This window comes from Rhinopithecus roxellana, chromosome 12 (assembly GCF_007565055.1).
Source record: "Rhinopithecus roxellana isolate Shanxi Qingling chromosome 12, ASM756505v1, whole genome shotgun sequence".
Taxonomy (NCBI): domain Eukaryota; kingdom Metazoa; phylum Chordata; class Mammalia; order Primates; family Cercopithecidae; genus Rhinopithecus; species Rhinopithecus roxellana.
In genome coordinates this window covers 82,828,683-82,851,915 of record NC_044560.1, presented here as the reverse complement: position 1 = coordinate 82,851,915, position 23,233 = coordinate 82,828,683, and the positions used below count along the sequence as shown (strand labels likewise).

The 23,233-nt window shown below is 39.8% G+C and overlaps 1 protein-coding gene across 4 annotated transcripts in view; it reads left to right on the top strand.

The window, feature by feature from the left end:
- PTP4A2 (protein tyrosine phosphatase 4A2) overlaps positions 1-22,842 on the top strand; it is a 30,610-nt gene extending 7,768 nt beyond the window's left edge. For 2 of the 4 annotated variants that reach the window (XM_030942370.1, XM_010353859.2), the window contains exons 2-6: positions 8,515-9,206; positions 12,550-12,642; positions 17,005-17,135; positions 19,042-19,116; positions 20,380-22,842. In XM_030942370.1, the coding sequence (XP_030798230.1) occupies positions 9,111-9,206; positions 12,550-12,642; positions 17,005-17,135; positions 19,042-19,116; positions 20,380-20,488 (504 nt within the window). In that variant the 5' untranslated portion in view covers positions 8,515-9,110 and the 3' untranslated portion in view covers positions 20,489-22,842. The remainder of the gene's footprint in view (positions 1-8,514; positions 9,207-12,549; positions 12,643-17,004; positions 17,136-19,041; positions 19,117-20,379) is intronic. The other 2 variants (XM_030942372.1, XM_030942371.1) reach the window with 2 other exon arrangements.
- The last annotated feature ends 391 nt before the right edge of the window (positions 22,843-23,233 follow it).

The following is a 23,233-nucleotide window of genomic DNA, read 5'->3' as shown; positions in this document are numbered from 1 at the left end:
TTTTGTGGAAGTATGCCATTATTGGACAATTAGTGGATAGACAGTACATTTTAAAAGGCCACCAGCAGCTTCAAATAGAATGATTTGGATTCTTGACTGTGTATCTTGTATTATACCCAGTACACAAACATATGTCTGTGAACTATAATTTATAAAAAGCAAGTTTAGGAGAAGAAGTGAAGTGTAACTTACCCAGTTATAGGGGAAACTTGGACCAGAGTGCCTGAGCAGCAGAAACATTTCTGGGGCTCAAACAAAGTAATTTATGCTGACAAGATGTATTTTGGGATGTTTTTATTCTGTGTCTTGTCCGTAGAGAGTTTCCCTCCCTCTCTTTGGGGGTTAATGCTGGAACAGGACCTTTAAATATGCCGAGTACATTTGACAAAATGGGGAAATGAAAAGAGTTAAGTTGACCCATAGACTACTAAGTTCTGAGAGATAGTATATTTGAAATAATGTGAGCAATAGCCTGAAAGTTTTTACTTTGCATGCTACTCCTGTGCTGTAGGTTATTTTGAAAGGTGATTCAAATAACCTTTCCCAAGTATCTATTTTGCAACCTCAGGGAACTTGCAGCTGTTACAGTCATTCTAACTGTCCTGATATAGCTCAGAAAACATTTCAATGTGGTGTTAACAGGCTGAATCCAGGTGTTTTTTTGGATTTTTACTACTGAATTTGCTTTATTACAATTGAAGTTCAGAATCTTAAGTTATTTATTAATGAAATTATTGATTCAGTGGTTCTTGGGTTAATGTATGTATAGTGAGTTGGAAACTAAATTAAAATGATTAAGACTTAAGTTGTTCTCTGGGAAAATTAGCCTTTTGAGATTAAAGCAGGTAGGATGGGAGGAGGAAAGAAAACAAATGTTAGGATTTAACTTTTTGGGGAAGCAACTGAATTGGAGATAGTTCCTATCCTTAAGAAGGTTACCAAAGTTATTTAGGAAAAGAATGTGCCTAAACTTTATAATAAAGGGGCTTGGGAGTCTTAAAATGCACATAAAGTCTTTAAACATAAACCCCGTAGAAAAGATAGCCAAGATACTTTTATCACAAAATTATTGATGAATAGAATCCATTTAGTAGAACTATTTAATGTAATTTTTAGAAGATTAACTGAAAACAATTAGATTAATACTCAATGTTAGGATTGTGCTGTTAGGATTTTTAAATGTTATTACCAGTGCTATTCAAATACTTTTTAAAGAGAAAGTCAGCGTTGGCCATAGTGGTGTTAACCTGCATTTAAATTTTATTTGTGAAAGGAAAATACCATTTTGGGACAAGAGATTCGTTTTGAGAATTGCAAATCTTTAGGGGAAAAATGGAGTACAAAATTGTAAAGTAATTATTTTTAAGTGTGGCCTGAAAATATTTAGTGCAATTTTTGTCTTTTAGTTATTTGTAGAGGTAAAAATTACTAGAAAAGTACAACTGTTAATCACCAGGGTACATGCACATCTAAAAACCACTCCCTTTTCATTTTGGTGGGAACAGGACCCACAGGACTTCAGTGAATAACTGTCACTGTTCTCAGAAGCAGGTGCGATTGTTGACTAATTGCTTCCCTTATCTTTCTGAGTGGCTGGCCATGTATCTTCTACTGGTTTTGAAATGTTAAGACATTTTCCCACCGTCAAGGTCATGATTTCTTTTTATAGAACTGATTATTGATTTCTGTACTGGAACTTGAGTCTCGAGTTCCCTCCTTAAATGAGGAAGTGGAAAAGTGGGAATAACCAAGGGACTAACTATGAAATTTTTTTTTTTCTTTTTGAGACGAAGTTTTGCTCTGTTGCCCAAGTTGGAGTACAGTGGCGTGATCTTGGCTCACTGCACCCTCCGCCTCCCGGATTCAAGCAATTCTTCTTTCTCAGCCTCCTGAGCTGGGACTACAGGCACCCACCACGCCTGGCTAATTTTTTTATTTTTAGTAGAGACAGGGTTTTGCCATGTTGGCCAGGCTGGTCTTGAACTCCTAACCTCAGGTGATCCGCCCGTCTTGGCCTTCCAAAGTGCTGGGATTACCGGCATGAGCCACCGCACCCAGCCAAAAAATTTTTTTTAACAGTAAAAAAAATCTTGTTTTTGGCTTATTCACTGACATTTTGGATTCTAATTTGTGTAGAATTGAATTGATACCTCTTTATCAACTTCCTAATACTGTAGTTGTTGTGGATAGGGAGGGAAACTAATATTAATTTAAATCTAAGTTTCAGGAGGCTAGATTATTCAATTTTAATTTGGTAAATGGAACAGTAGAGGGACAAACAAAGGTAGGTAGCGCAGAGGATAGATAGAACTGTTTTTCTGGCAGGGCGCGGTGGCTCACGCCTGTAATCCCAGCACTTTGGGACGCCCGAGGCCAGCAGATCACAAGGTCAGGAGGTCGAGACCAGCCTGACCAACATGGTGAAACCCTGTCTCTACTAAAAATACAAAAATTAGCCAGGTATGGTGGTGTACACCTGTAATCCCAGCTACTCGGGAGGCCGAGGCAGGAGAATTGCTTGAACTCAGGAGGCAGAGGTTGCAGTAAACCAAGATCGCACCACTGCACTCCAGCCTGGGCAACAGAGCGAGACTCTATGTCTCCAAAAAAAAAAAAAAGAAAGAAAGATAGAACTGTTGTTCTATCTACTTGATTTGGCAGTAGGTCATTAGAGATGAATAAATTTTCAGTTTGAGACCAGTTAATCAGAAGATGAGTGTTTAATTAGTAAAGGTGAGTTTTTTTTTTAGTTTACAAGTTTTCAGACACTTTTTTTCCCCAAGTGGTCAAAATACAATAGGTACAGTAGCATTTTACAGAGTAATTTCCCTACTACTTTGATGGTTGAGAAGATTTTACAATCTATTGTCTGAGTAGTCTCTAAATGTTGTTAGACTCCACAAGTTCTATAGTTACTCAGAGCCTTTACTGTTTTTCATAACTCTATATCCAGTCTGTGGACAAATCCCACATCAAAGTATATCTTGAAACTGACCCCTTCATATCTTCCCTCCTGCTGTTACCCTGGTCTAGGCTACCATTATCTCTACTAGTCTCCTTGCTTCCACCCTTACAATTTTTGTAATGTCTCCACATAGCAGATAGAGTGATCCATCGTAAAACCTAAGTTGTCACTCTTTTTTTCCCTCCTTTTTCAGCTTTTATGTTAGGGTCAGCGTGTACATGTGCAGGTTTGTCACATGGGTAAATTGAATGTCGCTCGGGTTGGTGTACAAATGATTTTGTCACCTCGTCACCAGCTAGCGAGCACAGTACCTGATAAGTAGTTTTTCAACCCCCACCCTCCTCTCACCCTCCACCCTCAAGTGGCCCCCAGTGTCTGTTGTTCCCCTCTTTGAGTCTATGTGTACTCAGTGTTTAGCTCCCACTTATAAGTGAGAACATGCGGGATTTGGTTTTCTGTTCCTGCGTTAATTTGCTTACGATAATGGCCTTCAGCTGCATCCATGTTGCTGCAGAGGACATGATTTCATTATTTTTTATGGCTTTGAGTTGTCACTCTTGAGTGAAACCCTTCATTGGCTTCATTTGGAGAGGCATCATTCTCTGAATAAAAGTCAAATGCTTTTAGTGGCCTATAAGGCTTTTATTTCTCTGACTCTATTCATTCCATTGTCCTCTCTGTTCCAGTAGCATTGGTTCCCTTGTTCCTAGCATACTCTAAGCTTGTCCCCACCTCATAACCTTTGCAGCAGTTAATCCTCTGCCTAAAATGCTCCCCAAATACCTGTTTGGCTCACACTCTCAGCTCTTGGATAAAAAGTCACTTTTTTCAGTGAAGCCTTTCCTGTTAGCCTTATTTAAAATTGGAACCCCCCTTCCGTCTGGCACTGCTAATTCCCCTACTTCAAATTTTTCTCCAGAGCAGTGACATTTTTATTTCTTTTTTTCTGCCCAGTGTAAGATCCATCCCGACAGAAATTTTTGTTTTGCTTACAGCTCTTGCACCTGTAAGAGTATGTGACCCATAGAACATGTTCTGTAAATATTTGAATTAATGAAAGAATTTGAGGAAAATGCCTAGCTCTTCAGGAGGATAAATTATTTACTGTTGACAGATTAGATTTTTTATACTTATTTTAAGGGGAAATAAAAGTGGCTATTGACATGAAGGGAATTTGCTTTAGGAAAAAATTGTTGCAAGGTTCTAGTTGTATATTACATTATTAGGCTTTCATGTTGACTGATTGTAGAAACCATGCTGACTCAAATTTGCATTACTTCCTGTAAAATTTCTGGTAAGAAAAGTAACATAGTAAATATATGCATACTCGTTTTTTTTTTAGACCTTTGCTTGTAGACTGTATTCCCTTAAATCTAGAATTATTTTGTTGTACCTTTATATTTTAATGTGCGGTTTTAATTTGGTGAATACTGGCATAGCCCACCAAATTAGAGGGTTTATTGTATCATTTAATTTGGAAACGTAAAGAGATGATTTCTTAGTAGAAATCTTGATGTGAGTGGATTGATAGGATATATATATATATTTTTTAATTTTTTGAAACGGAGTCTAGCTCTGTTGCCAGGCTGAAAGTACAGTGGCGCAATCTCAGCTCACTGCAACCTCTGCCTCCCAGGTTCAAGCGATTCTCCTGCCTCAGCCTCCTGAGTAGCTGGGATTACAGGCATGCGCCGCCACGCCCAGCTAATTTTTGTATTTTTAGTAGAGATGGGCCAGGATGGCCTCGATCTCCTGACTTCGTGATCCGCCCACCTCGGCCTGCCTGAAGTGCTGGGATTATAGGCCTGAGGCACTGTGCCCGGCTAATTGATAGGAATTTTAAAAGGATGCCCAGTAAGATTGGATTAAATTAAATGAGACTGCTTTTATAAAATTCCCTTATACCTCTAAATTCACCTTTTTTTTTTTTTTTTTTTGAAACGGAGTCTCACTCTGTTGCCCAGGCTAGAGTGCAGTGGCGTGATTTCGGCTGACTGCAAGCTCCGCCTACCGGGTTCCCGCCATTCTCCTGCCTCAGCCTCTCAAGTAGCTGAGACCACAGGCACCTGCCACCACACCCGGCTAGTTTTTTTATTTTTTTATTTTTAGTAGAGACAGGGTTTCACCGTTTTAGCCAGGATGGTCTCAATCTGACCGTGTTCGTGATCCGCCCGCCTTGGCCTCCTAAAGTGCTGAGATTATAGGCGTGAGCCACTGCGCCTGGCCTCTAAATTCACTTTGTTTGTAGTTAGAATTACAGTTGGCCGAGGCAGGACATGAATTTTATTCATTTAGCCTCTTTAACGGAAGAAAACACTTTATGGAATTGTGTAGGTACAGACCTGCCTGGGACAGAGGACTAGCCCTCTGGAACCTCTTTCTAATCCTATGATTATAGAACTTTTTTTTTTTTTTTTTTTTTTTTGAGATGGAGTCTCACTCTGTCGCCCAGGCTGGAGTTCAGTGGCGCCATCTCGGCTAACTGCAACCTCCGCCTCCCGGGTTTACGCCATTCTCCTGCCTCAGCCTCCCGAGTAGCTGGACTACAGGCGCCCGCCACCATGCACGGCTAATTTTTTGTATTTTTGGTAGAGACACGGTTTCACTGTGTTAGCCAGGATGGTCTCGATCTCCTGACCTCGTGATACGCCCGCTTCGGCCTCCCAAAGTGCTGGGATTACAGGTGTGAGCCACCGCGCCCGGCCTTTTTTTAAAATTTAAGTTCTAGGGTACATATGCACAACGTGCAGATTTGTTACATATGTGTACATGTGCCATGTTGGTGTGCTGCACCCATTAACATTACATTAGGTATAACTCCTAATGTTATCCTTCCCCTCTCCCCCCACCCCACAACAGGCCCCAGTGTGTGATGTTCCCCTTCCTGTGTCCAAGTGTTCTCATTGTTCAATTCCCACCTATGAATGAGAACATGTGGTGTTTAGTTTTTTGTCCTTGCGATATGTTTGCTGAGAATGATGGTTTCCAGCTTCATTCATGTCCCTACAAAGGACATGAATCATCCTTTTTTATGGCTGCATAGTGTTCCATGGTGTACATGTGCCACATTTTCTTAATCCCGTCTATCATTGATGGACATTTGGTTTGGTTACAAGTCTTTGCTATTGTGAATAGTGCCGCAGTAAACATCCGTGTGCATGTGTCTTTATAGCAGCATGATTATAATCCTTTGGGATGGCTGGGTCAAATGGTATTTCCAGTTCTAGATCCTTGATATAGAACTGTTTAAGAATGTAGTTTGATTGTAAATCATTATAGGGTTCTTATCACCCTAGAATTTTTTTTTTTAAAGGTAATACCATATGTACATGGGAAAAGTTAAAAAAAATTCAAAAAGTATATGTTAGGATGTAGTAAATCATGCTCTTGACTTCCAGCCTCCAGTCCTGTGTTCCTGGCCCTGCCCCAACCCCAGGAAACCACTGTTACTTCTTGTCTTTGTAATCTTCCAGATAGCCCATGCGTATGAATGCATACAGTACTCACAAATATTTCTAAACACACTGTTCATACTGTCATGCACCATGCTCTTTTTACTTACTAGTGTCTTGTTGCTGTCATTTCATACCAGTTCATACAGATGTTTTATTCTTTTTAACCTCTGGATGGTTTTTTCTTTCTTTTTTATCCCTTACCTTCCTCTTTTCTTAATTTAAAAGGACTTCGCTATCACAGACTATCCTTTCTCATCCTTTATTGAAGTTATATTCTTTTGTTAAAAGTGGAAATGTTGCCTAGGAAATGGAAATGTCCTAAATTCAACATTTTAAAAGTTAGGTTTTATGATAAAATTAAATGGCAGAGAGAATATTTGGGTGTATATTTGAATTTACCACTGCTATATGTCAAGTAAGCTAGCCTCTTTCATCACTTGGTAAGTTTAAACAGTAACTTATTTAAGTAGATAGAGCAGAATTAATGCCAGAGAGACAACTTTAGGAGAATTTTCCTGTGTGGTGTACATGCACAGAATTTATGTTAAAATACAGGGTTCTGCAGCTTTTGAGTACTTTCTAGCTGTGATAGGTTATGATTTTTTACACACTGCTTTGCATTCTTAAGTGTGTCACAGGAATTAACATTAGTTTATCTGAATTGACAGGTGCAAAAATGTAACTGTTGATGTGTAGTTGAACTCTTGATGGAGGGGGAGGGAACAGAAGCTTGTTTTTATCATGTGTCTGTTAACAGTGCTAGAACATACTGTTTCTTTTGGCAGAAATTCCTTTGCTGGGTTCTCAGTATTAAGAATTGAAAATCTAATAATGAATTATCTTTATTCCTGGAAATGGTCTTTCCAAAATGAAGTTGGGGGAGTAAGATGGGATAAAGCTTGTTCTATTTACTGAGCAGGCACACACTGGAGACTAGGTGGAAAACTTAACGCTGGAGCTGTAGCCTTTATTAAGCCTGGCTATCACTACAATGCAGGTCTTTCAGTGCCTTTACTCAGCTGACACACATTTGCAGTGATAACATCATTGAACCAAAGGGAATGGAATAGGTTAGAATTTCCTTGTGTTTTGCTCTGCATTGCATGCAAACTATTCTTTGAGTAGTTACTTTAATAAACTCCACCCACTCTCCCACCTTATTTTAAGGTCACAGAGTTGGAGATGAACATCCAAGCAGGTATTTGGAAAAAAAATTATACTTGTATGGAAGATTGCAACTTGAAAAATATGTGGGGCTAGACTCAGCAGCTCAGGAGGCCTGTAATCCCAGTGCTTTAGGAGGCCAAAGCTGGAGGATCGCTTGAGCCCAGGAGTTTGAGACCAGCCTGGGCAACATAGCAAGGCCCCCATCTCAACCACAACCTCAGCCTCCCAGGGTCAAGCAATTCTCCTGCCTCAGCCTCCCGAGTAGCTGGGATTACAGTCACGCGCCACCACGCCTGGCTGATTTTGTATTTTAGTAGAGATGAGGTTTCTCCATGTTGGCCAGGCTGGTCTTGAACTCCCGACCTCAGGTGATCTGCCCTCTTCGGCCTCCCAAAGTGCTGGGATTAAAGGACCGTGCCTAGCTCCAGTCTCTGATTTTTTTTTTTTTTTTTTTTTTTTGAGACAGAGCTTTGCTCTTATTGCCTAGGCTGGAGTGCAACGGTGCCATCTTGGCTCACTGCAACTTCCACCTCCCGGGTTCAAGCGATTCTCCTGCCTCAGCCTGCCAAGTAGCTGGGATTACAGGCATGCACCACGACGCCCGGCTAATTTTGTATTTTTAGTAAAGACGGAGTTTCTCCATGTTGGTCAGGCTGGTGTTGAACTTCCGACCTCAGGTGATCTGCCCGCCTCAGCCTCCCAAAGTGCTGGGATTACAGGCATGAGCCACCACACCCGGCTTGAGTCTCTGATTTTTAAAACACTTGATAATACCCCTTTATCCAATTCTTCATAGATGATAATAACTTATAATTGGTGACATTTCACATTGCTTTGGTCTTATAAAGAATGTATTTTGACTTCAGGCATTTGTGTTTACTGTGCCATCAGCCTCTAGTTCATTTTACTTATTCTTTTCTTCTCCAGGTTTTTCGTTGGAATATACGTTGCACATTTATGGCGATTCTGAGTGTGAGGGCAGACTTCTGCCAGGCTCAGCACAGCGTTTTCGCTGACAAGTGAGCTTGGAGGTTCTATGTGCCATAATTAACATTGCCTTGAAGACTCCTGGACACCGAGACTGGCCTCAGAAATAGTTGGCTTTCTTTTTTTTAATTGCAAACATATTTCTTTTAATGACTCCAGTAAAATTAAGCATCAAGTAAACAAGTGGAAAGTGACCTACACTTTTAACTTGTCTCACTAGTGCCTAAATGTAGTAAAGGCTGCTTAAGTTTTGTATGTAGTTGGATTTTTTGGAGTCCGAAGGTATCCATCTGCAGAAATTGAGGCCCAAATTGAATTTGGATTCAAGTGGATTCTAAATACTTTGCTTATCTTGAAGAGAGAAGCTTCATAAGGAATAAACAAGTTGAATAGAGAAAACACTGATTGATAATAGGCATTTTAGTGGTCTTTTTAATGTTTTCTGCTGTGAAACATTTCAAGATTTATTGATTTTTTTTTTTTTTTCACTTTCCCCATCACACTCACACGCACGCTCACACTTTTTATTTGCCATAATGAACCGTCCAGCCCCTGTGGAGATCTCCTATGAGAACATGCGTTTTCTGATAACTCACAACCCTACCAATGCTACTCTCAACAAGTTCACAGAGGTAAGATTGTAGCGTGGTCTACTTTTTGGATTGATTTCTAGGTAAAATCCCATTAAAAAATTCTCTTAGCACAAAGCCATTTATTTCTGTATTCGGAGTGTGGATGGTCATCCTGCCAATCCTGGTTTGAATTGGGTTGGGTTAGTTACAGCAGATTTTTTCAAGAACATTTATGGAATTTGGGGACTGTAGAGGTATCTAGTAGTGTTTTTTTTCTGTGTCCTTTCTACATTTATTGACAGGTTTTTTTTGGTCAAACATTCAGTCATAAAAATAACATTTATTGAACACAGTATGCACCCAGCATTATAATAAACAGTGTTAAACATTATGCAACAAGCAATGTTTGTGCTTAAGGTCACAAATACAAAAATCCTATCAGGTGTAGATACCATTATTATTTCCCTCTTACCAATGAGGAAACAGGTTCAGAGCCATTTAGTAATTTGCATAGTGGCACATAGTATGTGGTGGAACATGCTGTACTTGCCTAGATGTCTGACACTAAAAACCATTCTGTACGTACTTCAGATATTCTAACCACCTTTGATGAAAAGACACCACCAGACTACTTAGTTGTAATAATCGTATGCAAGGGTCCAGAAACTTGGGGGACGGAAAAGGTGGTACAGGTAGTATTTTTATGTCGGATCCTTAATATTTTTTCTATTGGTAGGAGAAAAAACTCTTTGTACTTCTTTGAGCAAACATTTGAACATAAACTTCTTTTTTTTTTTTTTTTTGAGGCAGAGTCTCGCTCTGTCGCCAGGGAGTACAGTGGCGCGGTCTCGGCTCACTGCAAGTTCCGCCTCCTGGGTTCATGCCATTCGCCTGCCTCAGCCTCCCTAGTAGCTGAGACTACAGGCGCCCACCACCACGCCCAACTAATTTTTTGTATTTCTAGTAGAGACAGGGTTTCACCGTGTTAGCCAGGATGGTCTCGATCTCCTGACCTTGTGATCTGCCACCTCAGCCTCCCAAAGTACTGGGATTACAGACGTGAACCACTGTGCCCGGCCTTTTTTTTTTTTTTTTTTTTTTTGAGACGGAGTGCAGTGGCATGATCTTGCCTCACTGCAACCTGCACCTCCCAGGTTTTAGCTGTTCTCCTGCCTCAGCCTCCCAAGTAGCTGGGACTACAGGCATGCGCCACCACACCCAGCTAATTTTTGTATTTTTAATAGAAACGGAGTTTCACCATGTTGGCCAGGATGGTCTTGATTGTTGACGTCGTGATCCGCACGCCTCGGCCTTCCAAAATGCTGGGATTACACCGCGTCTGGCCAGAACATAAGCTTTTTCATCATTCTTGGGTTGTTGAGTTTAAATGATTTCTCTTGCTGTTTTTATGGAGTAGACTTAGAAAGGTGGGTGAACTCCTAGTGATTCTCATTTTATAGATGGCAAAACTGAGACCGCAAGAGGTTTTGACTTGTTTAATGTCACAAATACCATAAAAAATTCTATCACAGCTTTTCAATGAATGACTATTACAGAGTTTATTTTAATGGGATTTTATTTGTATTTTGAAACATTTTTAAAATTCCTGACTTAATACTTCTACCTTTCCTGAGTCTGTATTGTAAGAAGGCCTTTTTGTGAAAAATGAAGTCCTTTAGCAATTAAAATAATTTTACACTTTAAATAACTAAATAATGGACCCTTCTTAAAGAATATCACTGTGCTTGCTTATTTATACTTATAATTTCCTGAACTTCTTAACTTTGTATACACAGTGTACAAGTTGATTCTAGGCCTGGTGTGCCTTCACATTGTTCAGTTAGCTTTAAGCCTGGCTGAATTATGTGGTACTATTTTCAACTTGTGGATTCTTTGGCCATAGACTTCACAAGTGGCACAGACCACTGTCCTCCTGCAACTATAAAAAAGATGTTGGTAGCCCCTTGAAGATAGGTAGTCACTGGGTTAGGCATTCACCATAGGGAGTTTTAAAGGAGCAAGGCTTCTGGCTATAATTGCATTAGCTGTCTTTTTAATATACCACTTTTTCTCCTAATTTCAGAATTTTATTTCTTTAAAAAAAGCAGTGTTTATTTCATAAAAATAAGATACAGATAAGCAAAAAATTTAACAACATTTAATTGTTAATAATTGGCTTCTAGATGTTTTTCTCTGCATATATCTGTGTATATTCATAAATACACATACAGATAGGATCACACTATATATTTTTAAAAATCTTTCCCCATCCTCCTTGGTATTGTTTTTATAGCTGTCATAGTGTTCACCATATGGATGTGCCATACTTCTTTAATCATTCCCTTATTTTTGGACAATTAATGTGGTTTCTAATTTTTCACCATTCCAGTTTGTGGTGAACATCCTGTTACCTAAATCTTTGTATATGTCTTTATTTCTTTTGTATAAACTCCCAGAAGTAGAATTTTTAGGTCACAGTGTATGTGAACTTTTGTGTAAGTTTTTGTGTTATGCTACCAAATTGCCCTTTAGAAAGGTGAGTCTTACTCACACTCCCACAGAGATTTCATGAGTGTCCATTAAGTATGTAACCACAGTGAGAACAATTCTGATCTTTGTCTAAAAATGATATCTCATTGTTTCAATTTATAATGGTACATTTCTTTTGTTGTTGTTGTTGTTGTTGTTGTTGTTGTTGTTGTTTGAGACGGAGTCTTCCTCTGTCACCCAGGCTGGAGTGCAGTGGCACGATCTCGGCTTACTGCAATGTCTGCCTCCTGGGTTGAAGCGATTGTCCTGCCTCAGCCTCCTGAGTAGCTGGGATTACAGGCCCGTGCCACCACGGCCAGCTGATTTTTGTATTTTTTTTTTTTTTTTTTTTTTTTTTTTTTTTTTTTTTTTTTTTTTGGAGAAGGAGTCTCGCTCTGTCTCCCGGGCTGGAGTGCAGTGGCCGGATCTCAGCTCACTGCAAACTCCGCCTCCCGGGTTTAAGCCATTCTCCTGCCTCAGCCTCCCGAGTAGCTGGGACTACAGGCACCCGCCACCTCACCCGGCTAGTTTTTTGTATTTTTTAGTAGAGACGGGGTTTCACCGTGTCTGCCAGGATGGTCTCGATCTCCTGACCTCGTGATCCGCCCGTCTCGGCCTCCCAAAGTGCTGGGATTACAGGCTTGAGCCACCGCGCCCGGCCGATTTTTGTATTTTTAATAGAGGCGGGGTTTCACTATGTTAGTGAGGCTTGCCTCGAATTCCTTACCTTGTGATCTGCCTGCCTCAGGCCTCCCAAAGTGCTGAGATTACAGGTGTGAACCACCGCGCCCAGCCTATAATAGTACATTTCTACGTTTTTGGCTGTAGGTTTCAAAAACAAGTTCCCTTATAATTTTTTTTTTTTTTTTTAAAGGAACTTAAGAAGTATGGAGTGACGACTTTGGTTCGAGTTTGTGATGCTACATATGATAAAGCTCCAGTTGAAAAAGAAGGAATCCATGTTCTAGTGAGTGTGTAGTCTTTAACTTTTTCACGACAAACAAGTTGTATCTTTCAAACATAAATATTTATAAAACTAGGCCAGGTGCACTGGCTAACACCTATAATCCCAATATTGTGGGAAGATCACTTGAACCTCGGAGTTCAGGACCAGCCTGGGCAATGTGGTGAGGTCTCATCTGTACAGATAATTAAAAAACTGGTGGCGCATGTTGGTGCACACCTGTGGTCCCGGCTACTTGGGTTTTTGAGGTGTGGGAATCACTTGAGCCCAGGTGGTTGAGACTGCAGTGAGCTGTGGCCACGCCACCACACGTCAGCCTGGGTGACAGAAGGAAACCCCATCTCAAAAAAAAAAAAAAAAAAAAAAATTTAAAACTTGGTATTAGGTGGACATGGTGACACACATCTGTAGTCCCAGCTACTTGGGAGGCTGAGGTGAAAGGATCGCCTGAGCCCAGGAGGTCAAGGTTGCAGTGAGCCTTGATTATGCCACTGCACTCCAGCCTGTATGACAGAGTAAGACCTTGTTTCAAAAACAAAAACAAAAACAAAAACACCCTGGCAGTAGTACTTTTGGATTTTTTAAGGTTGTAGTGGAAAATACATTATTGATAGCAATCTTTCAAATTCCTTTGGATTAACAAATAGGGAGTTTTGTTCATTTGTGCTCTTAAAGCCTAAAATCATAGTATTTTCAACTAATAAAAAACAAAATTTAGTGCTCCTATTTTAACAAAATGTAAATTTGCAATTTTTATTTTTTAGGAAATTAATGCAATATTTAGCTTTGTTTCTTGGCTACTAATTGAATATAACGAAAGTAATTTCCATCAGACATTCTTAAGTCCATATGGAACTCTGCCACTTTGCAAGTACAAGATTAGTTACTTAATATTTTGTGGATAACTTGTAGGGGGCAAAAAGGTGGGATAAGAGGATGAGAGGTAGAAGGCATCTTGCTCCAGAGTAATCAACATAGTTTCTGATACTTTTTGTTAGGTTTCTGAGGAGCTTTAGGTGATTAGATTTCCTACCTAGCTCAATTTGAGTACAAAGTGATTGGAATTATTTTAAATTAAGTTCCTTTTTAGCACCAAAATAGGCTGTTTCCTTATAGCAAATGGGAGTGTCAGATTAGTTAACATTTTATTCTTTCTTCCCTAAGTTGTAGGAGCAGCTTTTAGGAGCATGTAATGAAATGTTCTTGTAGTTTTAGGTGTCTTTGAGCTGTTGGTTTGATTGTGGGAAGGTTATGTAGTAGGAAGAGAACTGGAGATTTTATATAGGTAGTTAGGTAGGAAGAAGGTAATAAGGAAGATACTGGTTTAAGGTTATGTTCCTGCTTATTGAGAGGTAGTTCTGTAGTCTTTATTATATTGGTCAGTGGTTGGGAAGGCAGTTGATGCAAAAAGAATAATGACCTGTTGGTAAGGCAGTTCTCATATCTGATCCATAAAGTTTCCTCATATCCATTTTGGTGAAAACAAAAACTAAATAGCCAAACGTGTTTAAAAAAAAAAGTTTTAGGGCCCCGTGTGGTGGCTCATGCCTGTTCCCAGCACTCTGGGATTCCAAGGTGGGTGGATCACTTGAGCCCAGGAGTTCCAAGACTAGTGGGGCAACATGGTGAAACCCTCTCTCTCCGAAAAATACAAAAATTAGCTGGACGTAGGGGCATGCGCCTATAGTTCCAGCACTTGGGAGGCTGAGGTGGGAGGATCACCTGAACCCGGGAGGTCAAGGCTGCAATGAGCCGTGATTGTGCTGCTGTGCTCCAGCTTGGGTGACAGAGACCTTGTCAATCAGTCAGTCAATCAATAATGTGTTTTAATAGTTTGGCATGGTAATAATTTGCTTGCAGTCAGATTTCTAAATGACTTTACTGTCCACTGCTGGAAATCACTTGGGAATGAGTATAAACGTGTCAAATGCAGTCCTGTGTTTAAAAAATAGTAATAAAATTTAAACTTCTGAAAATCAGCTGCATACAAGTTTATTTTGCTGCATTATGAATATGTTCTCCAGTGAACAAAAATCAACTTGTTTTGACAGATGGCATAGTGAGAAAATGACTGGATTGACCATAGTCTGTTTGAGTCAGTACTGTTGGTAAACATCTTTGTGAAATAGAAATGAACTAAAGAACTTGAACTAGTTTGTAGAAGATAATGGTAGGCCTAAGATTTATTCCAGGCCTTTAAATTTAGGTTTTTGTTTTGTTTTAAATAGCTGTGATCTGGGAAATGCAAATCAAAAGCACAATATGATACCACCTTACTCCTGTAAGAATGGCCATAAAAAAAAAAAAAATAGATGTTGGCATGGATGCGATGAGAAGGGAACACTTTTACACTGCTGGTGGGAATGTAAACTAGTTCAACCACTGTAGAAAACAACGTGGAGATTCCTTAAAGAACTAAAAGTAGAACTATCATTTGATCCAGCAATCCCACTACTGGGTATCTACCCAGAGGAAAAGAAGTCATTAAAAAAAAAAATAATAAAAACCAACAAATAAATAAATAGCTATGATCAGATGAAACGAAAGGTTTAACTTACACTTGAAAAAACAAGGGCATTTAGCCTTAAGCTTGGAATTTCCTTTTCCCAGACAGAGATTTTAAGAGTTAATCTACTTTTGCTAGGTGAAGAGGGTTTTGGAACATTTCATGGTAAGAGGATATCCCCAAATAAGGCCTGTCAATCCTTTGAATGCTCTTGCAAACCAGACACACGTTGGAATAGACTAATGGTGGTTTTAGCTGTATCAGTTTGAGGGTCAAATGTTTCTAAATGATTAATGATTTTTTAAAAGTAGACAGTACTTATATGAGTAAGTGAAGCATGTTTTATGTTGTTTCTTAACTAGGTGCATTTTAGGGAGTATTAGAGGAAGTAAGCTCTTGACTAAGGTACTGGTTTTATTGCTATTTACAGTTAAACTCTCTAGTGCCATTTATAATAACACTGACAGTCTAATTACGGGGCGTAGTTGTCAACTCAAACATGTACTGTTATGGCTAATGGGCTACATGAAGTGTTCTAGTGGTGCCAATAATGAATGCAGAATCAATTTAATGCTCTGTCACTTTTTTCTTTTTCCCCCTCTAGTATCTTAAAGTGTCCTTATGCAATCTCATTAGAATAGCCTTATGTTTTAAAAAAAAATTCCTGTTTTTGCATTTCTGTCCTTGAAGCTTAGAAGGGAGGAGGGAAGGCTTATAAAATGTCAGCCCACAGTCCCCCTCCTCCTCTCCCCTTTTGTGTTGGTTTCTTAGGACCTCTTGCTAAGTAGTGAGGAAGATAAACCCCTGCCTATACTGTGAATGCTTGTGGGATTAGTCTTAATTGAAAGATAGCCCAAATAGGTGAATACAGAAAGAGAAAGGGATACTTGACAAAATGGTCTCCATTTGCCTGGGACCCTGTCATGCAGCACTGTCCTTGTTAAATGGGGACATATATAATTTAGTAAGCACTTTAAAAATATTTGCTGCTTGCCTTTTAATAAGCACAAAGATGGTAGTATGTTTCTGTTATGATTTGCTAACTATTGGAGATTTCTTATCAGATAACCTTTCTCTAAAGATGTCATAACTTAGTTATCTTCAATTATAATCTTCAGTTATCTGTAGAGACCAATGAAACACCAGTTGGTATGCTTTGCCAGAGTGGACTTTTTTTTTTTTTGAGACGGAGTCTGGCTCTGTCGCCCAGGCTGGAGTGCAGTGGCCGGATCTCAGCTCACTGCAAGCTCCACCTCCCGGGTTTACGCCATTTTCCTGCCTCAGTCTCCCGAGTAGCTGGGACTACAGGCGCCCGCCACCTCGCCCAGCTAGTTTTTTGTATTTTTAGTAGAGACAGGGTTTCATCGTTGTTAGCCAGGATGGTCTCGATCTCCTGACCTCATGATCCGCCCGTCTCGGCATCCCAAAGTGCTGGGATTACAGGCTTCAGCCACCGCGCCCGGCCCAGAGTGGACTTTTAAATCATGTTGACAAATGTGCTGTGTCCTCTCTTACTTTGTCTTGGCTTTAATTACAGTTTTGTCTATTATGTCTAATTACTATATTCAGATATCATATTTGGGAGAACACTAGCTCTTATGACTCTGATAGAGATTTCTGTAAGTTTTTGTAAATTTAGATGTGTGTGACACTGCATTGAGAAGGCTAATTTATTTGGCAGACTTTAATTTCAATCCTGGATTATTTTACAGCAATGATCAGAATTGTGTTAACAATAGGTATATATAGTGCGGTTAGTTCAGTTAGGCCTGCCGTGTGTACTCTGCACAGCTATTCTGTATTAGAATGTTAATCTTGGAGAAGATATCAATTTAATGTAAAAAGTGATTTCTTTTCAGGATTGGCCATTTGATGATGGAGCTCCACCCCCTAATCAGATAGTAGATGATTGGTTAAACCTGTTAAAAACCAAATTTCGTGAAGAGCCAGGTTGCTGTGTTGCAGTGCATTGTGTTGCGGGATTGGGAAGGTAAACTCTTACCCTTATTACCCTTTTTGTCTGAATTCATTACCATGACTAAGTTGGTTGAAAGTTTCACTTTGGTAGGTATTTGCATATATTTTACTAAGTAACATTAAATTACCTGAAAGGAAAGGAAATGAGAAGAAAAACTAGTGTAATGATTTCTCAGAATAGTCTGTTCATTTCATCTGGTTGTCTGATTCTGATGCCAGCCTGGATTTAGTGGATGTTTTATTTTTCTCCCTATTTCAAGTAATCAAAAGTTCAGGTCACTGAAATAGGCAACAAAATTAAAATAATTTTAGAGTTTGATGAATCTATACATGGGTAATTTTGGACTGAGATGAATGGGAAGTTAATAGGTAGAGAACAAATATCTGAACTTTAAACTCTTGAAAGGAGATGTATGGGCAAGAATTGACTTTGATCTTAAAACCTTTTCCCCTGAGCATTGCTTGGAATGGTGTTGCAACGCTGTCATCAACAGCAGATTAAATGCCAATTTAGGATGCACACTTTGACTCAGAACATTAGTGTAGGCTGCCATTGCCTCAAGGTGGTGGTGACTCAGGCTGTTAGTTCTGCTCTGCCCTTTTGTTTGCTATTTTCCTTTTTTGTAGTGTGGTACTGTTGGTTCATAAGGTTAGAAGTTTTAGTCCTTATACTGACGATTGAAGATAATGTTGTAACTTGACAGTTTTATAACTAGTAGCTATCCTAGTTTTAGGTATTCCAAAATTGGTGCCCTGTATTGGGCTTTATAAAAACATCATTTCCTTTGTTAAATTGTTTTAAAAAGATAGAACTTTTCCTAGTCATCAATTCTTGGGCATTTTCCTAGCTCATCAAAAGGATTTACTTGAAAAAGTCTAGCACCTTTTTAGCATTTGATAAGGAAATATTAAAATCAATTGGTGGCCGGGCGTGGTGGCTCAAGCCTGTAATCCCAGCACTTTGGGAGGCCGAGACAGGTGGATCACGAGGTCAGGAGATCGAGACCATCCTGGCTAACACGGTGAAACCCTGTCTCTACTAAAAAATACAAAAAACTAGCCAGGCGAGGTGGCGGGCGCCTCTAGTCCCAGCTACTTGGGAGGCTGAGGCAGGAGAATGGCGTAAACCTGGGAGGCGGAGCTTGCAGTGAGCTGAGATCCAGCCACTGCACTCCAGTCTGGGCGACAGAGCGAGACTCCGTCTCAAAAAAAAAAAAAAAAAAAAATTTGGTAATGAAAATTCTGACACACTGGAGATACGTAATGTGTTTGGCCATTTATTTTACTGTGATAATGGCTAAAGACCAATGAAGGATTTTTGATAATATCTAGTGATGAGAAAATTTAATATATAATGTGATGTTTTAAAGAGTGAAGATCTCTTAAGGTTTAAGAATTTTGTGCTTTACTAAAAGTAGATAATCAAGCTGGGCCACTGTGGTTCACACCTGTAATCCCAGCACTTTGGAGGTGGAGGCAGGCAGATTGCTTGAGCCTAGGAGTTCAAGAGCAGACTGGGTAACATGGAGAAACCCCATCTCTACTAACTACTAAAAATACAAAAATTAGCTGGGCATGGTGGCGGGCACCTATAGTCCCAGCTACTTGAGGGACTGAGGCAGGAAGATCCACCTGAGTCTTGGGAGGTTGAGGTTGCAGTGAGCCATGGTTGTACCACTGCACTCTGGCCTGGGTGATAGAGCGAGACCCTGTCTGTCTGTCCCCCCCTCCTCCCCCGCCAAAAAAAATCATAGAATTTATGATGATGAGATATATTTACTATATTAGGCAGATACCAGCTACTTTAGTATATAGGATAAAGAAGCTCGTGTATTGCATTGGTAATAAGCAGTTACAGGTTTTTAAAAATCCTTCATTCCAAGACTTATGGATACTTACATATGGGTTTTTTTCTGCAGGGCACCTGTGCTGGTTGCACTTGCTTTGATTGAATGTGGAATGAAGTATGAAGATGCAGTTCAGTTTATAAGACAGTGAGTATGAAGTTTTGTGTTCAGAAACACAGAAGGCAAGATCATGCATGAGGAAGGAATTATGGAAGGGATATTCATTTATAGTATGGGATAATTTGCTTTTTTTGGCTTAAAGTATTTGAAGAAGTAAAAAATTTAGAGCAGGTGATAGAGACTCAGTACAGCTGGTTTCCAGATTTAAAAAGTTTTCTAATTTGGACATTATAGACTGTGTCCAGTATATTGTTTAAGTATCTAGGAATCTCGAAAATGCCTTTTTAATAGATTCCAAATATCTTCCAAATACAATTCTCTATTAGGAGGAGGCAAGAAGAATGTATAGAGGAACAGTTAATCACCTGGGACTCTTTTTTGTTTTTGAGATGGAGTCTCGCTCTGTTGCTCAGGCCGGAGTGCCGTGGCTCGATCTCAGCTCACTGTAGCCTCTGCCTCCTGGGTTCAAGCGATTCTCCTGCCTCAGCCTCCCAGGTAGCTGGGACTACAGGTGCACACCACCACGTCCACCTAATTTTTGTACTTTTAGTAGAGACGGGTTTCACCATGTTGGCCAGGATGGTCTCAATCTCCTGACTTCATGATCTGCCCACCTCGGCCTCCCAAAGCGCTGGGATTACAGGCATGAGCCATCACGCCTGGCCTTATGTGGGACCTCTTAAGTGATCGATTCAGGGACAAAATCAGGATGCAGGATCTTGACATTGATCTGGAATAACGAGTCATGCTATTTTGTTATGCAGAATTCTTTGACAATTTTTGTCTTGCCCTTTCCCTTTCAACCCTTCCTTTTAAAAAAGAAAACAAAAGAAAAGACTATTTGCGACAGAGAGCATGAAATACATGGTAGTGGCTAGGAAGGTAACACATTTCAAGGAATGCTATCTGTGTATGTCTTGAACCTGTTTCTTATCTGAATATAATTTTTTAGCATCCTAAATTAAAAACTTGCTACCAACTCTAATCTGAAGAATATATCAGTCTAATTGGAAGAATGTAGTCAGATGTTTCTGGATAAACTATTCTGATCTTTATTAAATGGTTAATAGACTATAATGACAGTCAGCAAGAAAAAATTTTCTATTCCTTCTAGGAGGACTTAGAAAGTTCACGTTGCAACTTATCTCTTTAAGAAGTGTTGTAGTATGGGAAATACGCTGGTTTTCAGCTGTGTGGAATTAGAAAGGCCTTCGGATGTAAATAATGCATTTCAGTGAATCAGACAGCTCTTTTTTTACGTGATAAAGTTTGCCATTCTTGTGTTTTCAGAAAAAGAAGGGGAGCATTCAATTCCAAACAGCTGCTTTACTTGGAGAAATACCGACCTAAGATGCGATTACGCTTCAGAGATACCAATGGGCATTGCTGTGTTCAGTAGAAAGACATGTAAACGAAGGCTTACTTGATTGTGGCATTTAGAGGGAACTCTTGGTACCTGGAAATGTGAATCTGGAATCTTACCTGTGTCATCAAAGTAGTGATGGATTCAGTACTCCTCAACCACTCTCCTAATGATTGGAACAAAAGCAAACAAAAAAGAAATCTCTCTATAAAATGAATAAAATGTTTAAGAAAAGAGAAAGAGAAAAGGAATTAATTCAGTGAAGGATGATTTTGCTCCTAGCTTTGGAGTTTGAATTTCTGCCAGGATTGAATTATTTTGAAATCTCCTGTCTTTTTAAACTTTTTCAAAATAGGTCTCTAAGGAAAACCAGCAGAACATTAGCCTGTGCAGAACCATCTTTTGGGGGAGCACACTCTTCCATTATGCTTGGCACTAGATCTCCCTGTGGTGGGATTTTTTTTCCCTTTTTTTGTGGGGGAGGGGTGGTGGTATATTTTTCCCTCCTTTTTTCCTTTCTCTCCTACACCTCCCTTTTCCCCCTGATCCAAGTTGTAGATGGAATAGAAGCCCTTGTTGCTGTAGATGTGCGTGCAGTCTGGCAGCCTTAAGCCCACCTGGGCACTTTTAGATAAATAAAAAAAAACACCAAAAAAAAAAAAAAAAAAACAGTGACACACATATATATTATATGATCCAGGTGGTTTTTAGTCTTTACTGATGAAAGGGTGTTCATGTTAGTTTCTTTTCCTCAAAACCCTATCTAATACTAGGCAAAGTAGCCAAGAGCCTTTTGTTTTGTTTTTATTTTGGTAAATTAGTGGGGAAATGGCATTTTAAGAGGAGTCTCTTCTCAACTTAGCTGAGTCAAATTCTTCTCTTCCCTAACCAGTGAAACTAAGTGGATATCCCAGAAACTTGTCTTCTAAAAGGGAGGACTCCGGGCCATCAATAAAGATGTCCAGGGAGTGAGCGTACTTTCTACACCCTGTAGAATTGTGGGCTGTAGCGTTACTCTGATTTTCTGTCTAGTATCAGAGAATGCTGGTAGCTTAAAATTTTTATTTTAGGACTTACACTCTCTGAATTTTCAGGAACCATCAAAGGAGTAGCAGGAAATTCACATTTTTCGACTTGAGAAATGCTTGTGTGTGTTTTCCAAACTGCCCTCTGTGTAAAGTTCAGTTTAACCACTGATTGCCTTGTTATTACTAGGTTCTTTGGAGATTAAAAAAAAAAAAAAATCCCTGGTTTAAAACCAACAGTGATGCCTAGTGAGCATGTGTCCACAGGCCATAACAGGGTAGAAGAGAGACATCGCACAACCCAATGAGTAGCGAAGGGACTGTGTTGCTTGTGAAGTGGTGTAGTACCATTTTTGCAGATTGTTTGCTGGGTTTAGCGTACTGATCTAGAAAAGCTGTTTTTCTGCTCCTTTGTGGAAGGCAGTTACGATCAAGCTGCATGGACAAAGCAGGTAGAGGGGCACCATCAGGGGCTCTTGCACTATTTTCTTCTCTAAATATTACATACTCAGTAGTGCCCTGCTTCTAAGGCTCTGAATACAGGCTTAAAGTCATCTTGTCCTGCTGGAATTTGCTGTACAGAGCCATAAGCCTCCCATTTTGTTAGTGTCAGCTAGGCCAGTAGGAACAGACCGGGACCTTGTCTCACACTGATGATACCTCAAATGTTGGCCGGCTATGTGAACTGCCTATTTCCTATTGCTGGAGTTTTGATTTTTAACTAAATGCAAATCTGTAGATTCTCTCCTCTCCCATCCCAGAAAACAAAACAAAATAATGCTTTTTGAAATTGTTTATAGGACTTTAAAACATAATAGTATATCCAAAATTCTTTATTTCAGAACACAACAATAGATTCCATTAATATAGACTCAAGATCAAAACAGCATACCTGCTAAGATAGATGGTATTGACTCCACTGGGTTTTGATCAATACAATAACAAACCTTTTCCCTTTGACATACTCTGAATTTTGTTGTTTGGGGGGAGGGTGTGCGTGTGTGCGTGTGCGTGTGTGTGTGTGTGCTTGTGTGCGTGCGTGCGCGCGCAGTGTCCATCAGTATCAGTGCCTGCCTGAGATAGGAAAATTACATTCCTGGTTCTGTATTGAGGAGAAGGATGTGTAAAGCAACATGAAACATTAGCCCTCATTTTGTTTTAAAGACTAATGTTAATTGTTCTTAAAACTGGATTTTTTTTTTTCCTTAAAATTAAAGCAATTTTTTTCTTTTGGATTTAATGAAGTATTGCTAGCTGAAGCCAGTTTGACATAGAGATGTCAGATTGATTTGAAAGGTGTGCAGCCTGATTTAAAACCAAACCCTGAACCCTTTTAAAGAACAATAAAACGTATTTTACACGCTCTTTGTGCATTTTTTCCTCCATCCTCATGAATTTATGTCTGTGCTTATAAAGCAGAGTTTAGGCTGGGTGCAGTGGCTCACGCCTGTAATCCCAGTACTTGGGGAGGCCAAGGCAGGCTGATCACTTGAGCCCAGGGGTTCAAGACCACCCTGGGTAACGTGGTGAGTCCATCTCTACAAAAAATTTTTAATAATTAGCTGGGCATGGTGGTGTGTACCTGCAGTCTCAGCTGCTTGGGAGGCTGAGGTGGGAAGAACACTTGACCCCAGGAGGTTGAGGCTGTGATCGTGCCACTGTACTCCAGCCTTGGTGACAGAGACCCTGGCTCAAAAAAACAAAAACAAAATGTCACTTATATGTGTTCCCCTTTCTTTGCCTGCTATTCTCAAGG